The 20,415-nt window shown below is 33.4% G+C and overlaps 1 protein-coding gene and 1 long non-coding RNA gene across 2 annotated transcripts in view; both read right to left on the reverse strand.

The window, feature by feature from the left end:
- The window catches only part of LOC143069748 (uncharacterized), a 69,642-nt gene that overhangs the window by 38,139 nt on the left and 11,088 nt on the right, over positions 1-20,415 (reverse strand). Inside the window, exons 3-4 of the long non-coding RNA XR_012976477.1 lie at positions 13,676-14,011; positions 9,383-9,724 (exon numbers count right to left, since the gene is read on the reverse strand). This is a non-coding gene — a long non-coding RNA (uncharacterized LOC143069748). The remainder of the gene's footprint in view (positions 1-9,382; positions 9,725-13,675; positions 14,012-20,415) is intronic.
- Positions 18,479-20,209, reverse strand: LOC143066704 (uncharacterized). Its single transcript, XM_076239525.1, has one exon. The coding sequence runs from the start codon at positions 19,552-19,554 to the stop codon at positions 18,808-18,810; it is 747 nt and encodes a 248-aa protein (XP_076095640.1). The 5' UTR covers positions 19,555-20,209; the 3' UTR covers positions 18,479-18,807.

Consider the following 20,415-nt stretch of genomic DNA (forward strand, 5'->3'; position numbering starts at 1 on the left):
GCACAACTTCAAGTGGGGTTCTTCATTATAGTTGAGTTCCATAAACATTGGTAGGTTCAATTCTGAGAACTCGCGCGGACAAAATGTGTGGAAGAAAAATAAAAATAATAAGAAAAAAAAGAAACGTAGAATAACAATATGTCACCCCAACTCCGTTGAGGGTGCCATAACTAGATTTGCCATTGCAAGCAATAGCGGATGGCACCCTTCCCCCATTGTCAGGCGAGCGGCAGCCATTTTGAAAACTTCAAAGTCAAAGAGTGCATCTACACATGCAAAACATCATTTTTGTAAAGTTTCATTAAGTTTGGAGCATTTTGAAAATTTTGAATTTTTTGCTGTTTCCATGGTAACGGCGGCCATTTTGAAAATTCCAAACTCAAAAGTCAAGTCTACATAAGCTAGGCAACATTTGTTATAAGTTTCATTAAATTTAAAGCATTTTGAAGTTTTTCATATTTTTGCTGTTTCCATGGTAACGGCGGCCATTTTGAATATTCCAAAGTCAAACCCCTGCTGCAATTTTTTCCCTCCATAATCATATATACCATCATATACCATTTAATGTCTCTAAAATAAATTTAACATTGATGTTCTGGAATGTTCTGTGAAAATTCAAAGTTTTGACCTTTTTGCATTGTTTTCATGGTAACAACAGATATTTTGGAAATTCCAACGCCAAATTCCACATCTTCCAATGTTGCTCATCGTTACTGTGAAGTTTCATTAAGTTTTGAGCATTTTGATATTTTGGAAATTTTTGGTGTAGTTTCCATGGCAACATAGTAGGTCCAATGTGTGCAAAAAATCATCCAACACCTGTATATAGTGGGCACCTACATTGTATTAAAATATGATGATTCTGAGTGTAAGCATATTCAAACAGTTCACCAAAACAAAAAACAGAAATTTTTCACATTTGTTTCGTTTCCATGGCAACTGCAGCCATCTTGATGATGCCATACCTCACTGCACTATAGAATGTGGTGGTCAACATTATGGTATAGTTCCATCAATATTGTTAAAGCCAATTCTGAGAAATAGTATGGACAAAAAAGTGTGGAAGAATAAATATAAAAATAACTAGATTTGTAATTGCAAGCAATAACGGATGGCACCCTTCCCCCATTGCCAGGTGAGCGGCAGCCATTTTGAAAAATTCAAAGTCAAAGATAACATATACACATGCCAATTAACATTTTTGTAAAGTTTCTTCAATTTTGGAGCATTTTGAAATTTTTGAAATTTTTGCTATTTTCATGGTTACGGGTACCATTTCCAAAATTTCAAAGACAGGAGCAACTTTGAGACATGCCATGTAACATATTGATTAAGTTGTAAAAGGTTTGATTTAATATTCTTGCAGGAAATGCAGCTTCAAAATGTTTTCCCATAGGGCCAATGTTAAACTTTCGCCCTGTTTCCATGACAATGGCGGCCATTTTGGAATTTCCTAATATTGTGACAACATCTAGGCATACCAAGGAACATTACCATAAAATTTCATCCAGCTAGGTCTTATAATGAAAGATTTAGAAATTGCATTTTTTTTCACATTTTATCAGTTTCCATGGCAACGGCAGCCATCTTGATGATGCCATACCCCGTTTGCACAATTTCATATAGTGGTCTACATTATGGTATAGTTCCATCAATATTGTTCAAGCCAATTCTGAGAAATAGCATGGACAAAATGTGTGGAAGAATAAATAAAACTAGAATTGCCATTGCAAGCAATAGCGGATGTCACCCTTCCCCCTATTGCCACTAAGCGGCAGCCATTTCAAAATGGTTTAACAGTGAATGCACATATATTCATGGCAATACATCTTTCTGTAAATGTTCAGTACATTCAGAGTATTTTATAAAAATTCACATTTCTGCTGTTTCCATGGCAACGGCAGCCATTTTGAAAATTCCAAAGTCAAAAATCTCATCTATACATGCCAGCTAAAGATAACATTAAGTTTGATTAAGTTTGAAGCATTTCGAAAATATTTTACATTTTTGCAGTTTCCATGGCAACGGTAGCCATTTTGGAAATTCCAACTTCAAAAGTCTGATGCATTCTTGACAGTCAACAATCATATTAAGTTTCATTAATTTTGGAGCATTTTGAAATTTTTGAAATATTTGATCCTGTATCCATGGTAACATAGTAGTTCCAATGATTGTCAAAATCATTCAAATCATGGATATAGTGGACAACTATATTACATTAAAATTTGATGATTTTAAGTTCATGCATATCAAAGTTATTCACCAAACCCGGAAGTTTTTGGAGCATTTTGACCTTTTTGCATTGTTTCCATGGAAACGGCAGACATTTTGGAAATTTCAACGCCAAATTCCACATCTACCAAAGTTGCTCATCGTTATGCTAAAGTTTCAAAAAAATTGGAGCATTTTCATATTTTTGAAATTTTTGGTGTAGTATCCATGGCAACATAGCAGTTCCAATGATTGCCAAAATCATCCTAAAGCAGTATATAGTGGGCACCTACATTGTATTAAAATCTAAAGATTTTAAGCTTAAGCATTCTCAAACAATTCACCTAACTCCAAAATTATATTTTTTCACCATTTTCCCGTTTCCATGGTGATGGCAGCCATTTTTTAGTTCCAAAATTGCACTGCAACTGGAAAGTCAGGGTTCCTTGTTATAGTGCACCATCATGCAGATTGGTTCCTTTGGCTCCAAAAAAACTGCCGGACAAAATTAGGTGGAAGAAAAATAATAATAATAATACGGAAAAAGAAACAGAGGAAAAGCAATATGTCACCCGACATTGTCGATCGGGTGACATAATAATAAGAAAAAAAGAAACGTAGAATAACAATATGTCACCCAAACTCCGTTTAGGGTGCCATAATAAGACAAAAAGAAACGAACAATAACAATATGTCACCCCAACTCCGTTGAGGGTGCCATAACTAGATTTGTAATTGCTAGCAATAACAGATGGCACCCTCGTCCCCCCATTGCCAGGCGAGCGGCAGCCATTTTGGAAATTCCAAAGTCAAAGAGTGCATCTACACTTGCAAGTTATCATTTTTTTCATTTTTTTTAAGTTTGGACCATTTTGAAATTGTGGACAATTTTGCTGTTTCCATGGTAACGGCGGCCATTTTGGAAATTCCAACTTCAAAATGCAACTCCGCACATGCCAGTCACTATTCCTGTAAAGTTTCATCCAGTTTGCAGTACTTAATTTTTTTTGGAAATTTTGAACATTTGTGCTGCAACCATGGTTACAGTAGATAATTCCAAAATTCTAAAAGCAGACATCTCATTGCCACATGTCATGTTATATATCAGTACAGTTTCATTTACTTTGGTGCACTACTCTCGGAGAAAATGCTGATTTTATGCATTTTTCCATAGGGTCAATGCAAAACTTGGCCCCAGTTTCCATGACAACGGCGGCCATTTTGAACTATCCAAATATTGTCTTGACACCTTGGCATACTGGAGAACATTTTCATAAAGTTTCATCCAGTTGGATCTTATAACGAAAGAGTTAGAATTTTTGATATTTTAGCTGTTTCCATGGTAACGTCAGCCATTTTGAAAATTCCAAAGTCAAACTGGAAATCAGCACATGCCAGTTAACATTCCTGTGGAGTTTCTTCCAGTTTGGAACACTTTGATTTATTTAACATTTTTTCTGTTTCCATGGAAACGGCGGCCATTTTTTACCATTCCATACCAAGGTGCACAACTTTACATGGGGGTCCTCATTATAGTAAAGTTCCATCAACAATGGTCTATTGGATTCCGAGAAACACGACGGACAAAATGTGTGGAAGAAGAAAAAGAAAAATAAGAAAAAAAAGAAACGTAGAATAACAATACGTCACCCCAACTCCGTTGAGGGTGCCATAACTAGAATTGCCATTGCAAGCAATAGCGGATGTCACCCTGGTCCACCAATTGCCACTAAACAGCAGCCATGGTAACGGCAGCCATTTTGGAAATTCCAAAGTTGAAAGCCGCATTTAGATTAACAAGTGAACATTTCTGTAACGTTTCATACAGATTTGAAGAATTTTCAAAATTTTGCTTTTTTTGCACAGTTTCCATGGCAACATTTGAAAATTCTAAAGTCATACTGCTGTTTTATATTGTGCTCGCCATAATATAATACCATTATATAACATTTAATGGTCGTAGATTTACTTTAACATCAATATTCTAGAATGTTCTATTACATTTTTACATTCTTTCTGTTTCCTTGACAACGGCAGCCATGTTGGATATGCCAACCCTCGACTGCACTTTTGCACATGGTCTTTAACATTTTGGTAAAGTTCCATAACAATTGGTCCATCCTATTCTCAGAAATAGTCTGGACAAAAAAGTGTGGAATAATAATAAAAAAAAGAATCGTACAATAACAATATGTCACCCGACCTCAGTCAGGGTGACATAATAATAAGAAACGATACAAAAACAATAAGTCCCCAAAACTCCGTTTTGGTGACTTAATAATAGTGAAAAAGAAACAGAGGAATAGCAATATGTCACCCGACATTGTCGATCGGGTGACATAATAACAAAGAAACATAAGAAAAGCAATATGTCACCCGACATTGTCGATCGGGTGACATAATAATAATAAGAAGAAAAAAAGAATCGAACAATAACAATATGTCACCCCAACTCCGTTGAGGGTGCCATAATAATAAGACAAAAAGAAACGAACAATAACAATATGTCATAATAATACAGAAAAAGAAACAGAGGAAAAGCAGTATGTCACCCGACATTGTCGATCGGGTGACATAATAAGAAAAAAAGAAACGTAAAATAACAATATGTCACCCCAACTCCGTTGAGGGTGCCATAATAATAAGAACTGAGCAAAAACAATAATTCCCAAACTTTGTTTGGGAGACTTAGAAATAGTCAAAATATGGGTACATCAATCATCTTCGTTATTTTAACCGAAATACATGATGATATCATATTCTTACATGACATTTTTCATACTGGAAGTTTTAAAAAGCTTCATTTGATCACATAAACCATTCTTTATTCCAGTATTTATATTTATGTATTGTTCAATAAGTTTATTATTTATGTAATTGAAAACAGATTTGTCAAAGCAAATGTGCTTGTTTCTGAATCCTTCTTATTTATTTCGATTTTATCATATTGTTTCATGATGATTTATCTGAATACGAATAGGACAAAAGGGACATCACCGTTAAACAAAAACAAAAATTTACATTAAAAAGCAAATTGTAGAATAGTAAAAAAATTAGTATAGAGCGTTTCAGAATAGTTGCTATAGTATTTTAAAAAAGATATTGACATATCCAAATAAGCAAATGAAAGGGTGAGGTACTGCTCACTTAATATGATATCCACGCCTAATCATTTTGGTAAACTGGAAGTTGTTCAGTGATAAATCTGAACACGCATACCACGGTAAAGCTGACTCCCAGAAATCCTGAAACCAATTTTAAGAAATCCTTGTATTGTAATTCCCGAGAAAGATACGCGAAATTTTCAATTTGGCTTTCATATGAAAAATTATACAAGTGTTGCATTAACATGAACGTTTGAGTGATGAATATGAAAACGCAGCACACGGTACAGCTGACTTATATAAACCTGAAACCAAATTCCAGAAATTAATGTTATGTAGTTCCTGAGAAAGATGCGACGACATATACTCATGGGAAGGCGGGACTGACGGAGGATGGCCGGACACATGATTGAACCGACAAACATACAGACAGTGGAAAAACAGTATACCTCAACTTTTTCTAAAGCAGGGGTATAATTATCAAGGTAGGGGACAGCAATATTTTTGTGAAAAGGAAACTGTATTCCGACGGACCTTTACGAAGTTTAGTCTTAAAATAGAACCAGTTAAACACAGTAACGTGTTCGATTTAACAAAGCGCGTTTGTGTCGATATTAATACCTGCAGGAAGCAGGCATGGGGTAATTGTAATCAGTAATCGTAATCAGCTGTAATCGATTACATTTTGCAGTGTAATCCTATGTAATCAGTAATCATGCCATTTCTGATTACAAGTAATCGTAATGTAATCGATTACATTGCAAAAAACAGGTGTAATCATGATTACTTTTAGATTACATCAAGATTACATTCATATGATTACTTGCTGATTACAAATCTTGTATATATATGAAAATTGATTTTGATAGACAAGATAAAAATAAGAAAATGTAAAGCTAGAATGAAAAATCATGAAACTACATGTAGTATTCACAATGATGGGACCTTGTTTAATGTGATAAATTGTATCTTTTATATACCAAATTTGTATAAACAAGTGTTTTATTTTGTTAACAGATTACTAAAGGAAATTGCCTCTTCAATATTTAGTTGTGAGATTCAGCTCTTATGATACAAGAATATGCCTTGAAAACATTTTTTTTAATAAATTTTGTTTTCCATAAATTTGTGTATAATATGTGCTTTCTAATTTTATTCTTTATTTACGGCTCATCAGTATAAACAAGTACATGTATACATATGGCATAATATTACAAACAATATGCATAGTAAACAATAGGTGACGTCAGAAGTTTCATCAATACAAAATATCTTTTATTACAATAAACTAAAGAGTAATGTATATACTTTCCTAAGTTACAAAGCTGTTTTGTGTTTTCACCTGACAATAATTCTGCGAGTATGGTCTTGAGGAAACGATGATAGTCCGTCGGAAGGGGACGATAAATGGCTGACCCGTGTTAAGAGAGAGCCATATCTCTTGCACGTTATAGATACCCTTGTAGATTTCGAAAAGGAGTAGGCTAATGCCGCTACAAGGCAGCACTCGCACCCGCAAAGTGGAAAGGGATTAAAATAAGTTGCAAAACTTGTTTCCCAATCCACTATAAATAAATATGTTTAAACTAATAATTCTATAAATTATTAATCAGACCAAGTATAGAAAAAAAATTAAAACATATAATGGCAATCAACCACTTTTAACTTTATTAACTATGTTAATAAGACAATAACATTTTAATACCCAAGCTCACCTATTGTTTGTTAAAAAAATGGAAGTAGTGATTAACACCTGTAAAAACATTGATGGATGTGTCAATTATGTCCCAACAGACAACAAAACTATACGTAATTAATTTTTCCTTATTTGTTTAGGTTTTTTGTTAATTAGGCAGTTGGTTAAAATTTGTAGAAAAAATAAAGTTATATCTTTTACATAGAGAGAGGACACTTGTCTATAATAGCTATTTTATCAATTACACATGTTACACTTTTCTTGTCTATGAATTCTTTTAAATAAGATGAACGAATTAAGGCTTTTAAAAAATCACCAAAATTAGTTTTTTTGTGAGGATAAAAAATTATACAAAAAACTTTGATATTGCAATATATATACAATATAATCATAGGTAATCTAAAGTAATCATGATTACTTTAAAGAAAAGTAATCTAATGTAATTGATTACATATGAAATAAGGTGTAATTGTAATGTAATCGATTACATTTTATTAGCAAAGGAATTGTAATTTAATCGATTACATTTTAAAGTAATCGACCCCATCCCTGGCAGGAAGAGGGACGAAAAATACCAGAGTGACAGTCAAACTCATAGATTGAAAATAAACTGACAACGCCCTGGCTAAAAAACAAAGAAGACAAAGAGACAATTATAGTACAGAAGACAAAACATAGAAAACTAAAGACTAACCGAAACGAACCCCGTTAAAACTGGGGGTGATCTCAAGTGCTCCGGAAGGGTAAGCAGATCCTGCTCCACATGTGGCACCTGTCTTGCTGCTTATGTTATTACAAATCCGGTAAAAAGTCTAATTCGGTAGGTCACAATCATAAAAATGAAAGAGTATTGTAGTAACGACATAAGGAACATATCCGATATCATCTGTGAAACGTTATTCCATAACGGTCAACCAACTCGTTATGGCGTCCGTAAAAGTTACGAAGGCATGATTTCAAATTCACCATTTGGAACTCTTGGTTTAATAACTTCCTTGTGAGCAGCCATCCTCTATCAAGGAAATCATGACAGGAAATACAAGTCCGGGAATATCGTATAAATTGGGATGTATATACTCCGTATGCAGGCGCTGCTGGAATGTTGCTACAAAGAAGAGGGGCATTATTGGTTCCCACTGCAATTTGTACATGTTGTAGATGAACTGTTTTGCCAAACCTTTAAACGATCGATGCTGTCTAGCAGAAATGATTTTTTATCACAGTGGAAGAAAGGGGCTGTACAGTGACCTTTAAAAGTTGTCAACTTCTTTGTCATTTAAAGTCATGTGGAGAGTTGTCTCATTGACAATCAAATCCCATCTTCTCATTGCGATAATAATTACAGCATATAGATTTGCATTCAGAAATAAACTTCTGTTTGTCAGATTTTTTTCAGTTGACAGCACGGATAAATATATAGAATAATTAATGAAATTGATGATTGGAGTTTTTGACGCACGGTCGGTAAATCCCCTATTTCTTTTGGTTTTTTGTGGTTTATAGATATCACGTGACTTTCTAGATCGAACATGCCGACAAGATGGCGATATGTCGAGAACAGATAGTGAATTTTAAAAAAACGATTTTAATCGCTTTATATAGAGAATCAAACTAATGAATATGTGTTTTTTTATGACCAAAAAAGCAAAATATCAATTTTTCATTTTTTTGCGGAGTTTCCCTTTAAGAATGTTTGTGTGACGTATATATGACAACCCATAACAACAGTGTGAGGCTGCTTTATCTGTCCGAGCAAAACATAAATATGATTGGAAAAATAAGTTGAGGTTTGCCTGGATTTTAATAGATATTTACAACACTTTAAACACTATTATATATTGTATTATTTCTATTGTTTGACTAATAGATAAGGACAACAGTAGTATACCGCTAGTTAATAGTCATTATAGTAGAAGCAAACACAAATGCAGGTTACAAACTAAAACAGAGGAAAACACATCAACTATAAGAGGAAATCAGCTGAGCAACAGCAACACTGAATTTCACTGCATTTCAAACAAAAGCACACATTAACAAACATTAGAAAAGGATTGTTGAAACCGATGTTATTGCTAGCTAAACCAGCCGCTTATATGGCAATGTAAAAACTACTAATAATATATTTGCTATTGCCTACTATTGTTTCTAGCCTCTTACTGTGTCAAAATATTTTATAAAGGTATTTCTAAAGTCGAGGAATTGCCATGCGAAAATAATCAGTTTTTTAAATAATTTTTAAAGACCTCATCCTGAATAGAATATGGAACTTACATAAAATTAATGCTTTTGTCATTCTGTACACATTATTGGTTATTTATTAAACCTTATACAAAAGATGGACACTGTTCAAGATTTAAAAGTTGTTTCTTACCTAAACGTATTCGTATTTTGTCTTCCACTAGCACTTCTGTAGATTTGATTGTGTTCACTAAATCTTTACCTATATCATCCTCTCCTAGTACCTCCAAAAAAGCCTGGTATACTTTCTTGCTTGTATCTTTAATTGCTACCGTTGATGTTAATGCCGTTTTTGCAATGATAACGGACAGTAGTCTTCTGTTTTTCTCTTTAGGAGTTTTGTCCCTCATATTTTCAATTTCATCAACTGTTAGTATTCCATTACAAAGATGATCAATAAGGGAGTCGGCCTTTGCAATGTTATTGATCAAGTAGTGAAAGTTCTTTTGTAGTTGTAATGAATCGTCTTTCATAGCTGAAATATATGAGCTACATAAACGGATGAGCTTACTTCATCTTCGTCAGAAGAGAATGTATATAACAGAATATAACAAATATAAAACCTTACTGGTCACGGAGAAGTTACTGTCAGAAATTCAGTTTTTCTTGAATAGTTTAACAGGAACTCTTGGGGATAATAACATTTTAATCGATCAAAGTTTGCTATAAGTTTGGTCTTTTACCATACACTCGAACTGTTATTCCTCTCATAACCAACTAAAGGTGAGATACTAATTTGCTGAGTTTTGCAGATTATTTTTTAAGTACTAACAGTTACCATCAATTTGAAATTTGCTTATAAATGATAGAATTTACACTTAAAATGGGGACATTAATATTGTATTTTGCATCTGTATAGTATGAAGAGGACAATAAATGTAAATAGGATCAAACAGTTGACCAATCTGACCATTAATTTAGTCCGGTTTCGAAATGACCCCATCTCGCTCTGAATATAAACCTTATGTCGAAAACATCGACTTGCACCGTATTGAAATGACGTAGAGACAATCTAATAATGTATAAGTAGGTTTAAGGGTTTTGGAAAGTAACAACTGGTCAGTTAGTAAGGATTGTAACTTGTCCTTGATCAGTAAGGCGGAATGAATTGATGTATACAGCGATGTATTATCTGTTTGGATACATATTGTTTTTATTCTATATCGTTTTTATTAATTTTTACATATATCACTATAGTCAATTATTTACGAATAACGTAATTGGAAAGATCAAACAAACGCAAACCAGCAAACAATTATAATATAGAGGGAGTCTGGTTATACTGACTCGTCTCCAATATCATCAATATTTAAAATTTACAAGTCAAGTAATCAGTAAGTTTGCAATTTTGAATCTTTAAAATAAGAAACACTAATACGGTGTATACGATTATAAAGCAGGCTTACTACAAATAATGTACATATGGTATTAATATGAAGTACACTGGTATAGATTCATTACAATTTTTCACCTTATGATTACTTTTCAAGTGATGTAAATCGTGTTCTATTTAAATCTTTCAATGTTGTGGTGTCTTCCGGTAATTTAAGTCCATGTCCTCAGTCATGGAAACACGTATTTGGTACTTGTTGATCTCTACGGATTAAACAAGAGACATTTATTAACCCGGCTTATAAAAAATCTAGCCACTGGATATTACGCATCTCTTTATTTTGACAAAGATTAAAGAGTTCAACGCCGGTTGATGGTTGAATTGTCTCTATGTTATGTTTTCCTGTTTGTCCGGATCCTTTGGTCGTAGCAATGACTGTTTTTTAGGACTTTCGATTTCATCCTTGGTCTCTTTGATCTCTTGATCTCCTTTCTTGTCTGAAAACTTGTATGTATTTTAAATATAAAACAGCAGAGTGAACGATCAAATTGTTTATATCTGCTTCATATTTCTTAGAGAGATTTAGCAGTCTTAGAATTTCCTAAGTATCACGAACCTTTCCAAAAAGCATGAAATTAAGATATCAGGTATTCGTAAAAGGGAAGGGGAATTCTGTCGTTTATGCTGCCTCCTTCTTATTGCAAATTCATAAGTAACATTACGTTTGCATTTTGAGGCTTAAGTGCTAGTCTTTGTAAGAATCAGGCAATTTAGGTAAAAATTAAAACATGATTAGAAAAAACCCACCGAATTAATCATGCTATTTAATACTAACCATCATCCTGAGTTAAAAAGTATTAGTCTTTCGTTTGTATGTGTCTGGTAATATCAAATACCTTGGTTGGAAAATTGGTTAGAATGATAGCAAATTACAGAGTTATCTCCCCTTATTCGTTAATTTCTAGTGCATTTCAACCAAATTGTATCTTCTATTACCAGAACAGAAAATGGAAATGAATGTTATTTTTGTGCATAACTACACATTATGAACTGAAATCAATGTCAAATAAGGTGGGTTTTTTGGTCATGTTTTCACCACTGCCTGATTCTTAGGCAGACTTGCACTTAATATCTTAAGTTTATGTACACGTGTTATAACGTTCAAGGTTATGTTTAACTTTGCCTATATTTTACGTGAGAACTATTTAAAGTTCTTTATACAGGTTTTTTTTAGTTATTGCTGGGTATTAGAAATTTCAAAAAGATATTAAATGTTTATTTGTGTGATGTTGTCATGTAGTATATTAAAGAAACAAGCAAAATCTTCCTAACTGTTGTGGATGACTTGGTAATCATGTATGCTTCAAAAGGATGTGAAAAGGATATTTTGTCATTCTACATTTATTATATAATCCTATCGATATTTGTTTCTCTGTCGTTTTTTAAATATCTTATACGAAACGTGTTAGAGACTGTTCTTTTGAACACATATATTTAATTAATATTAAAGGTTTTGCGCTGGGTGGTCCAACTATACATTTGGAACTAATCTTTTTCTCTTCAACTGTCGGGAAAAAAATGGAAGGTTGAATACTTAAAAAACTATGAAATGTTAGCATACAGGTTAAACTTTACGGCTGTTTGGTGAATGTTGTCAAATAGTACAAAATGTATGTAGTTGCTATTGGACTATTTTGCTCTACGGATATTGATATACGGCTTGTCATATGCTGTTCTCGCTTATATATCTGTGACAACCGTGTAATTATCCGAAGATAACATTGAGAATGGAAACTGGGAATTTTTAAATAGTGTTTTAACAACAGAACGGCGTAAATGGGGTTTCAATAAAGCACGAAAATCCTACACTCGTAGTCAGTCTTCGGCTGGCCCCTAAACAAAATTGGTTAATAGTTCGGTGAAAATAAACGTCATACTAAACTTCAAAACATGAAAATAGAATTATATGTAAAACATTCAAATCTAACAAAAACCAGTGGCTCATGACTATGGGCAGGCGAAAAAATGCGACGGTGGTTAACATGTTATGCGAGATCTCAACCCGTCCCTATACTTCTAGCTAATGTAGAATAAACAAACACACAGCAATACACACAGAACAACTCGAAAGAGGTCCGAGTCCGATACCAGAATAGGCACTTAGGGAAATTAAGCAAATTGACAATGATACATATATTAACAAAGGACTTCAATAGTTACTGACATATCTTTTGAATGCAATAATCCCTTTCAGTCCTCAATATGTTTGTTTATATCTATCAAACGTAATTATATATTGATACAAAGTTATAAAAATCGGCAGATGTGGTCTGATTGCCAATTAGACAACTACACATCGAAGTAAAAATGAAGTGGACGTCAGTGATAGCAGGCTATCGTAATTCCTTCAACAACTAGAAAAACACTTATCACACGGTCGGCTCTATTAAGCCCCGACATGAAAATATAGAACAATTCAATTGATAAAACGGCCTAATTTCTAACCAACAGCATTCGAAAAACTTATATGACAAATTTGAACCAACGCCAATCACCGAACTCTGTGAGCGCTCAACCCTGCAACGATCCGGGACAGTGGTATAATAATACAACTCAAGAAACAACTGTAAAAATCAGTTGAAAATGATTGAAATCGTCAGATGGGTATAAATAGAAAAACCGAAAACACAAAGAAGACGTTCCTGGGAACTTATACATTGATTTTAAAAGCAAATTAAACACTAAGTATAGACCTTGAATACTTGTAGTTACGGGCAGCCTGTTGTATTTCAAAGTAGTACAAGTATTACTGATATTTGAATATCGGTCTATTTGGTTAAACATGTTAAATGCGAGTACGAATGCATGCAGGTGAAAGTCATGAGTCTCATCGCAGTCAAGTGCTCTTTAGTTTTTTTCACCAAAAAAAGTATGAAAACATTGGTCGTCAAAAGTGAAAAGCATTCCTTCTGGACAGACAATTTTCATTGAGTTATTCTATTGTATTAGATTGATAAATATGTTCGGTAAATTTCCGAGTCTAAACGTTATACATATCATATTTTAGTCTGCACTTAAAACTTAATTCCTTACTTTCAGGTAATTTCATAGGCGGAAACCTAGGAATGGTTTTGCTTTTTTCTGTGTCCATTTCATACAAAAGATCTTTACAACCGTCAATTTTACTAAAATCCTCTTCATCTTCTTTTAACGCTTCAACAAAAAAATAAAAACTGTCATACGGTTGACGTTGAAGAATGTAAAGCAACTTCTCATTTCTCTGCGATGTTGAAACTTGTTTTGTTATTTCCTCTCTGTCCTGTATGCTAAGAATGCATTTCGAAATCAGAAGATCAAGAATGTTAGTGTCTAGTGCAGTCCCATCTATCAGTTTTGATCCGAATTGTCCAAATAATTTCGTCGATGCGTCTGTGAAAATATAAATCAATAAATAAATAAACAATCAATAAGATAGATTAAAGAAAGTATACGATACATACCCATTAACGTAAGTATACGAGCCTCCGAACTATAAAATCTTTCTACCAAAAACTCAATAAAAAATGTCTACCAGTGTGATGAGTGTTAGTGAAAAATACTTTATACAAGAATAAAAAGAATCGCTAGTGACATGACGACAAACCCACAATATTTAAAAAAAAAACCGAATAGGGATCAACATCTAATTTATCAATAAATGGGTGTCTAACCAATATTTGAAGTTCTCAATAGTCCAGTACAACAAATTACATACCTTGACATGTCAAAGTATTTACGCAGTAAATGGACACAAGATCAACGTTCTTACCCTGTTCATATCGAATAGTTGCGTCATGCACTTATCGTGGGCTCCAAATATGACGTACAACAAATTCATAGAAACACGTACATATATATTTATACGATCTTTCGCACTGCAAAAATGTACAGAATCTAAATCGAAAAATATCATCAATTATGTGGTCAGAATTTTTGGGTTGAAATATCATTAAAAAGTCCCTTTTCTGTACATTTGTTATTTATCAAATGTTTCAATATTCCAAACTCTTAGGTTATTCTACCCCCAAGAAAGAGACTGTTTAAGTCGTAAATGTCACAATTTGTATTAATAATCGGTTTTTAATTCTATTTAATTTTGTGTTTAACGGTATCTCCCAAAATGTTGATTATGAGTCTTATAAAGATGAAATGCATGTTTGACGTTATTATGAATTTGATAAGTTTTTACATTATGTTTTAATTCGCCAAGCTTAACCGAACATAAATTATTTTGTCAATAAAACTCAACACATGTATACAATAGGAATGAGCTCTCCTTGTGAGTAGCACACTAATACTTTATTTTTTCTTTTTCTTCAAACATCAAAACCATTTCATATATATTCATATTTCAATAGTCATTTAAACGTCCATCTGCATCAAATTACTCATCCAAGCAAATCACACAATTTTCTCAATACAACAAAACACCGTATCGGGACTCCATCCCACTAAAAATCAAAATCAACAACAATCTACAAAACACAATAAATACATTATTATTACAATATATCTTGTCACATCATTAAACTGTCTAACTCAAATCTATCAAAATGGGTTGAGTGGGTGGGGGATATGTATAACGAAACGGAAGGTATGCTACTCGGTAAAGGCAGAACGTCGAATAACTGGTTATAAAAATATCTTATATTTATAATGAGATTCTGCACGATCCTACCCTCGTACAAACGGGTAGAATACCTGCATTGCGACATACAATAGACAATCAAATCATACAATAACAAACCAGGTATGCAACCATGTGCTAATCAACACGTGTTTAACATAAACAAACACAGACATGTGCTTCCGATACTATTAATAAATATATTTATGTTCTAATTCGCCAAGCTTAACCGAACAAAAATTATTTAGTCAATAAAACTCAACACATGTATACAATAGGAATGAGCTCTCCTTGTGAGTAGCACACTTTCGAAATGACAAAGTAGATAAGAAAAAACGGGTATGAAAATTACAAGCCAAGATTCTTAGTAACGAGTAGTTTTTCAGAAATGTTTTCACGCACATATCCGTCTTTTGCTGTATCTGAAGACCATCTACCGTGTTTCTTAAATATTCTATCTTGAATACCAGCAGCAGCCGCAGCTGTTGCTCCACCTGCTCTTAAACTATGCAAACCAAATTTTGATTTGTCTAATCCCAAGGATTCTAAAGCCTCTAACAGTACTTCTCTGGCTCTTGTATAAGACAAAGGCGCATGACCCCTTAGCACGTACGTGTTAGTCTTTGTACGATATACAACTGATCTAAATATGAATTCTATAGAATCGTGTTTAATGTTCGCTTGGTTCAAGTATGTCTCTAACATTTGGACTGGACAGGTAACCGAATATGTTTTGGAAATAAGAACATGAGTTCCTGCTCTTTGTTGGTCCGTTTTGCTTTTTTCGATAAATAAAGACATATATAATGAATGAAATGAAACATCCGACCTTTTTAAATTAACTAATTCTGAAAATCTTAAAAATTCGGCATAGCTAACGAGACACATACATGCTATTCTTCTATGGTTTAAAGTACTATTTGTATTGCCATATTTCAAACCAGTTGATTAAGAATATGAGGAGTTATTGGTTCCTTCTTATTTACAATGTGATGACCGATTGACCTTTGTGTACCTTCTTTTACGGAAGTACAAAGAAAAGAATCACAATGATTTACATAATCAGCTAATTTGTGTGTCCATTGAATGGCATAATATGCTTCATCTATCTTTGCAGAAGAATTATACTATTTTGGTAAGTGAATCAAATATAATGAGACATTATAATCTGATGCCGGTAAAGGCTTTATATTAAATAAATTACACCATTTACAAAAGCTATTAAATGCATACCTGTATTTCTTTCTAGTATTATCAGCTCTAGAATTTAAACAATAATTTGGAAGACATTTTGCAAGATTGCTAAGAGCTTCATTCTGTGGTATTTTATCTTTAGACCAACGATCAGTACTAAAAACATCTGCAAAACGTATAATTAAAACAAACAAATAATAATATTATAAATTTTTTTTTTTGTTTTTTAATATCTCATATACATCTTACTATTCTATTCACTAGACCTTGCTATATCAACATACATAGCCGTGTCAGAACCAAATTTGCAATACAATGCAAATTTCACATATTGTAAACATTTAACAATATGTACAAATAAACTCGAACATCATTAAGTCGCTTTCATCTTAATTGCCAGTATATCAGACTTAAAATGCTTGGTACCAAAAATGGAGTTTTTATTCTGTCCTTGAATAAATATATTTTGACCTGATGAAAAATCAAGAACTTCTATAACGTAAGGTTGAAATTCCAATCTTCTATTAAAAATCAAAGAGCAAAATGCCGTTGATGGCCATTTTGGAACGATCAATGTTCCCTCAGCTCTACAGAGAATGAGGTGTTTAATGCTTTTAGCCACTAAACTTATCGGAGAAACCATCCAATTTTGAGCGAAAGCGTCAATAGCAGTGCTTCCTGGATTCCAAAATTTTGAGTTGAACCTTTTCAGTTTTGTATTATGAAAATTAGCAAATCTATCGATTGTGTAAGGACCCCAAATTTCATTCATGAAAGTAAAAAACTGAAACGAGGTTTGCCAGTCATCAATATCAACCATTTTAGATATGAAATCAGCTTTGAAATTTTCACACCGAGGTATCCAAGTAGGACACAACGTGATAACCGACCTTGTACATGTTCTAAAAATATCATAAGCTAAATGTTGTAAATGCAACTTTGTACTGCCTTTATTGATTATATTTACACAATTTTGGTTGTCTGTATGCCATTTATCTATTTTACATTTCAGATCGGGTTCAAACGAATTCAACGATAGCTGAATAGCCCTGAGTTCACGCCAAGTGGAACTCAATTTTTTCCTCTTTTCATTCAACATACAATAAAAAATCTTTTCATTTGATTCAACAGTATATGCACCTAAAGCTACATTACTTGCATCTGAATCTATCATAATTCTCGGTAAAGAATCATTCAATAAACGTTTCTCATTAAGCTCCAACAAGTTTTCCTGCCAAAATTTCAATTCAGCTAATACACATTTTTCATATACTAAATATAGTTTTGAATCCCACGTTTTTCTGTTTTCTATCGCGAAATATATATGCCTCGTCATTAAATTTGTGGCATTACCCATAACTGGTGACATTGATATAATTCTTCCGGCAAATTGAGCCAACATACGTGCGTTCAAATTTGAAAATGATTTTAGTATAATATCAAGAGAATCTTTAGTGTCTTTAATTCTGCGCTCTGGCACCTTTGAAGTAAAATCTTTTGAATCCCAAATCAATCCTAACCATTCTAAACACTGAACTGGTTCAAAAATTGATTTTTCTTCATTGACAATAAATCCAGCCAGTTTAAGTGATGACTTTACAAATTCAGAAGTATCTTTACAATTTTTATAACCTTCATCCATGCCTAATCCATCGTCAAGATAAAGAACAATATTAACACCATTTTCTCGCCAATACTTTACCATTGGTCTCAAACATTTAGTGAATATATAGGGGGCGCTACTTAAACCAAAAACTAATACAGAAAAACAGTAAAACTTGTTATTCCAGGAAAAACCTAAATATGTTTGTTGTTCTTTACAGATGTCCAAATGAAAATATCCTGATTTTAAATCAAACTTAATTAGAAAATGATCTTTTTGGAAGAATTCCATTGCAATTTTCCAATCTTCAAATTTTACCTTGTTTCAAAATATAGAAATTCAATTCACTTAAATCAAAAATTAAACGCTTTTTACCAGTCTTTTGAGTAGCAACACTGAGAGGATTAACGAGGAATGGTTAAAATGGTACTTCTAGAATAAAGCCATTGCTAATTGGATCAGTTACCGCTTCATTTACAAACAAACTATTTTTTAAGGCAGATTTATTATTCCGAAATTTCATTGGAGGGGGTTGTTTCATAAATGGAATTATATAACCCTTTTCAATGGTGTCCAACACAAATTTGTTGGCCTCAATGTGTTTCCAAAACTCTATATGTTTAAATAAGCTTGATTTTACTCCTTTAGCGATTTTTTGAAAAATCTATATTATCAAAATATTTAACATGTTGAAAGAGAACAATAAAATGACCAAATAGCATTAAATTGTCAACAAAAGTAATATACTCATCTTGTATCTTTTCACTTTGACAAGTTTCCAAAGGTTGGTTTGTTTGCAGCTTTTGGGCAGTTCCTCTTGAAGTGGCCAGTTTGATGACACTTGTCACAGGTGTCGTATGGGGTCGCCTCACGGCGACGGAACCTCGGAAAGGACTGCTGAGTAGCGTTGTAAGGCTGATAGTAACTGTTACTAGTATCAGTAGAGTTGGCAGGTCTATAAACGGTGGCGGACGGTTTTGAGTACGGTTTTCCACGGGTTTTCTTTTCTTTGATGGTCTTGAGGGCCCTGCTGTCTGCTTGCCGTAAACGTTTTTCATCTTCTGAGTCTGATGTCAGGTCATCACTTTCGTATTCTCTGACTGTGGACCAGCCTGCTGGCGACTTGTCGGCAATTCGAATCAATTTATTCCTCCTGTTGATTTTAAGAATAAGGCCTGATATAAAATTGGTGCTAACGGAATCTTCCGTGGATGTACGCTTCTTTAGTTTTTGCAATTCGGAAACAATATCTGAGTTGAAGGAGTATTGAATCTGATTCCCTTCCCCCTTAAGCTTAACGGACACCTCCTTCTTGAGCTTCTTAGCTAGGGAGTCGTTCCCGGAGACTAACTCGTTCTTCAGAGAAGAAATCTTACTATCAAAATAAGAAGTAAAAAGTTCAAAAGTTTGATCACTTATCTGTGGTACAGAACTAGACTTGGCACCTGAATGTACTGGTGGCTCGTGCAAAAGCAATGTGTCCTCGTCGTCTGAGTGGTTTTCGGTCATTATGTGTATAACGAAACGGAAGGTATGCTACTCAGTAAAGGCAGAACGTCGAATAACTGGTTATAAAAATATCTTATTTTTATAATGAGATCCTGCACGAGAATCACGATCCAACCCTCGTACAAACGGGTAGAATACCTGCATTGCGACATACAATAGCCAATCAAATCATACAATAACAAACCAGGTATGCAACCATGTGCTCATCAACACGTGTTTAACATAAACAAACACAGACATGTGCTTCCGATACTATTATTAAATATATATATCTTGCGAGATACTAATACCGAAGGTGGTTTCATTCCCAAGGGTATCAGCAATCCAGTAGTCAGCAGTTTGGTGTCAACCATGTCAACATGAAATATCATTTATATTTTTTTTATTATTAATTGTACATTTTATAACTTATAAAAGGATAACTTTTTCAAAAAACTTAGGTTCTTCTACCCGACGTCATGATTGTCTTAGCAATAAATGAGTGCAATTATTCGGAATATTTGGGTTTCAATGCTCTCTAACTTTGACCTGGTGGTCATTATCGGTTATATTGTAACTTTAAATAAAGAATTTGTCGTGGGGAGTCGACCGACAATTTTGGCCTTGATTGATAAATTTGAACATCTTGTCCTCCCGATCGACTTCTGCAACTTGAATTCCGTATCATCATTTATCAACTTTTCAAGATATATTTGAAATAGGTGAACACACAAAACAAACTGTAACGTTATCTCTTTGGACTATAAATTATTTACAAGTCGATCCATGATTTCATCTTGTTTGACTTAAATGTAGATATTCTCATGCTAATATCGTTTTTTTTTAGCTTCTGATGATATTTTAAAGTATTCAAACGATAAA

This window comes from Mytilus galloprovincialis, chromosome 3 (assembly GCF_965363235.1).
Source record: "Mytilus galloprovincialis chromosome 3, xbMytGall1.hap1.1, whole genome shotgun sequence".
NCBI classification, from domain to species: Eukaryota; Metazoa; Mollusca; class Bivalvia; order Mytilida; family Mytilidae; genus Mytilus; species Mytilus galloprovincialis.

Coding starts and splice junctions, on each gene's coding strand:
- LOC143066704 (XM_076239525.1), bottom strand. CDS start 19,554: ATGACCGAAAACCACTCAGACGACGAGGACACATTGCTTTTGCACGAG.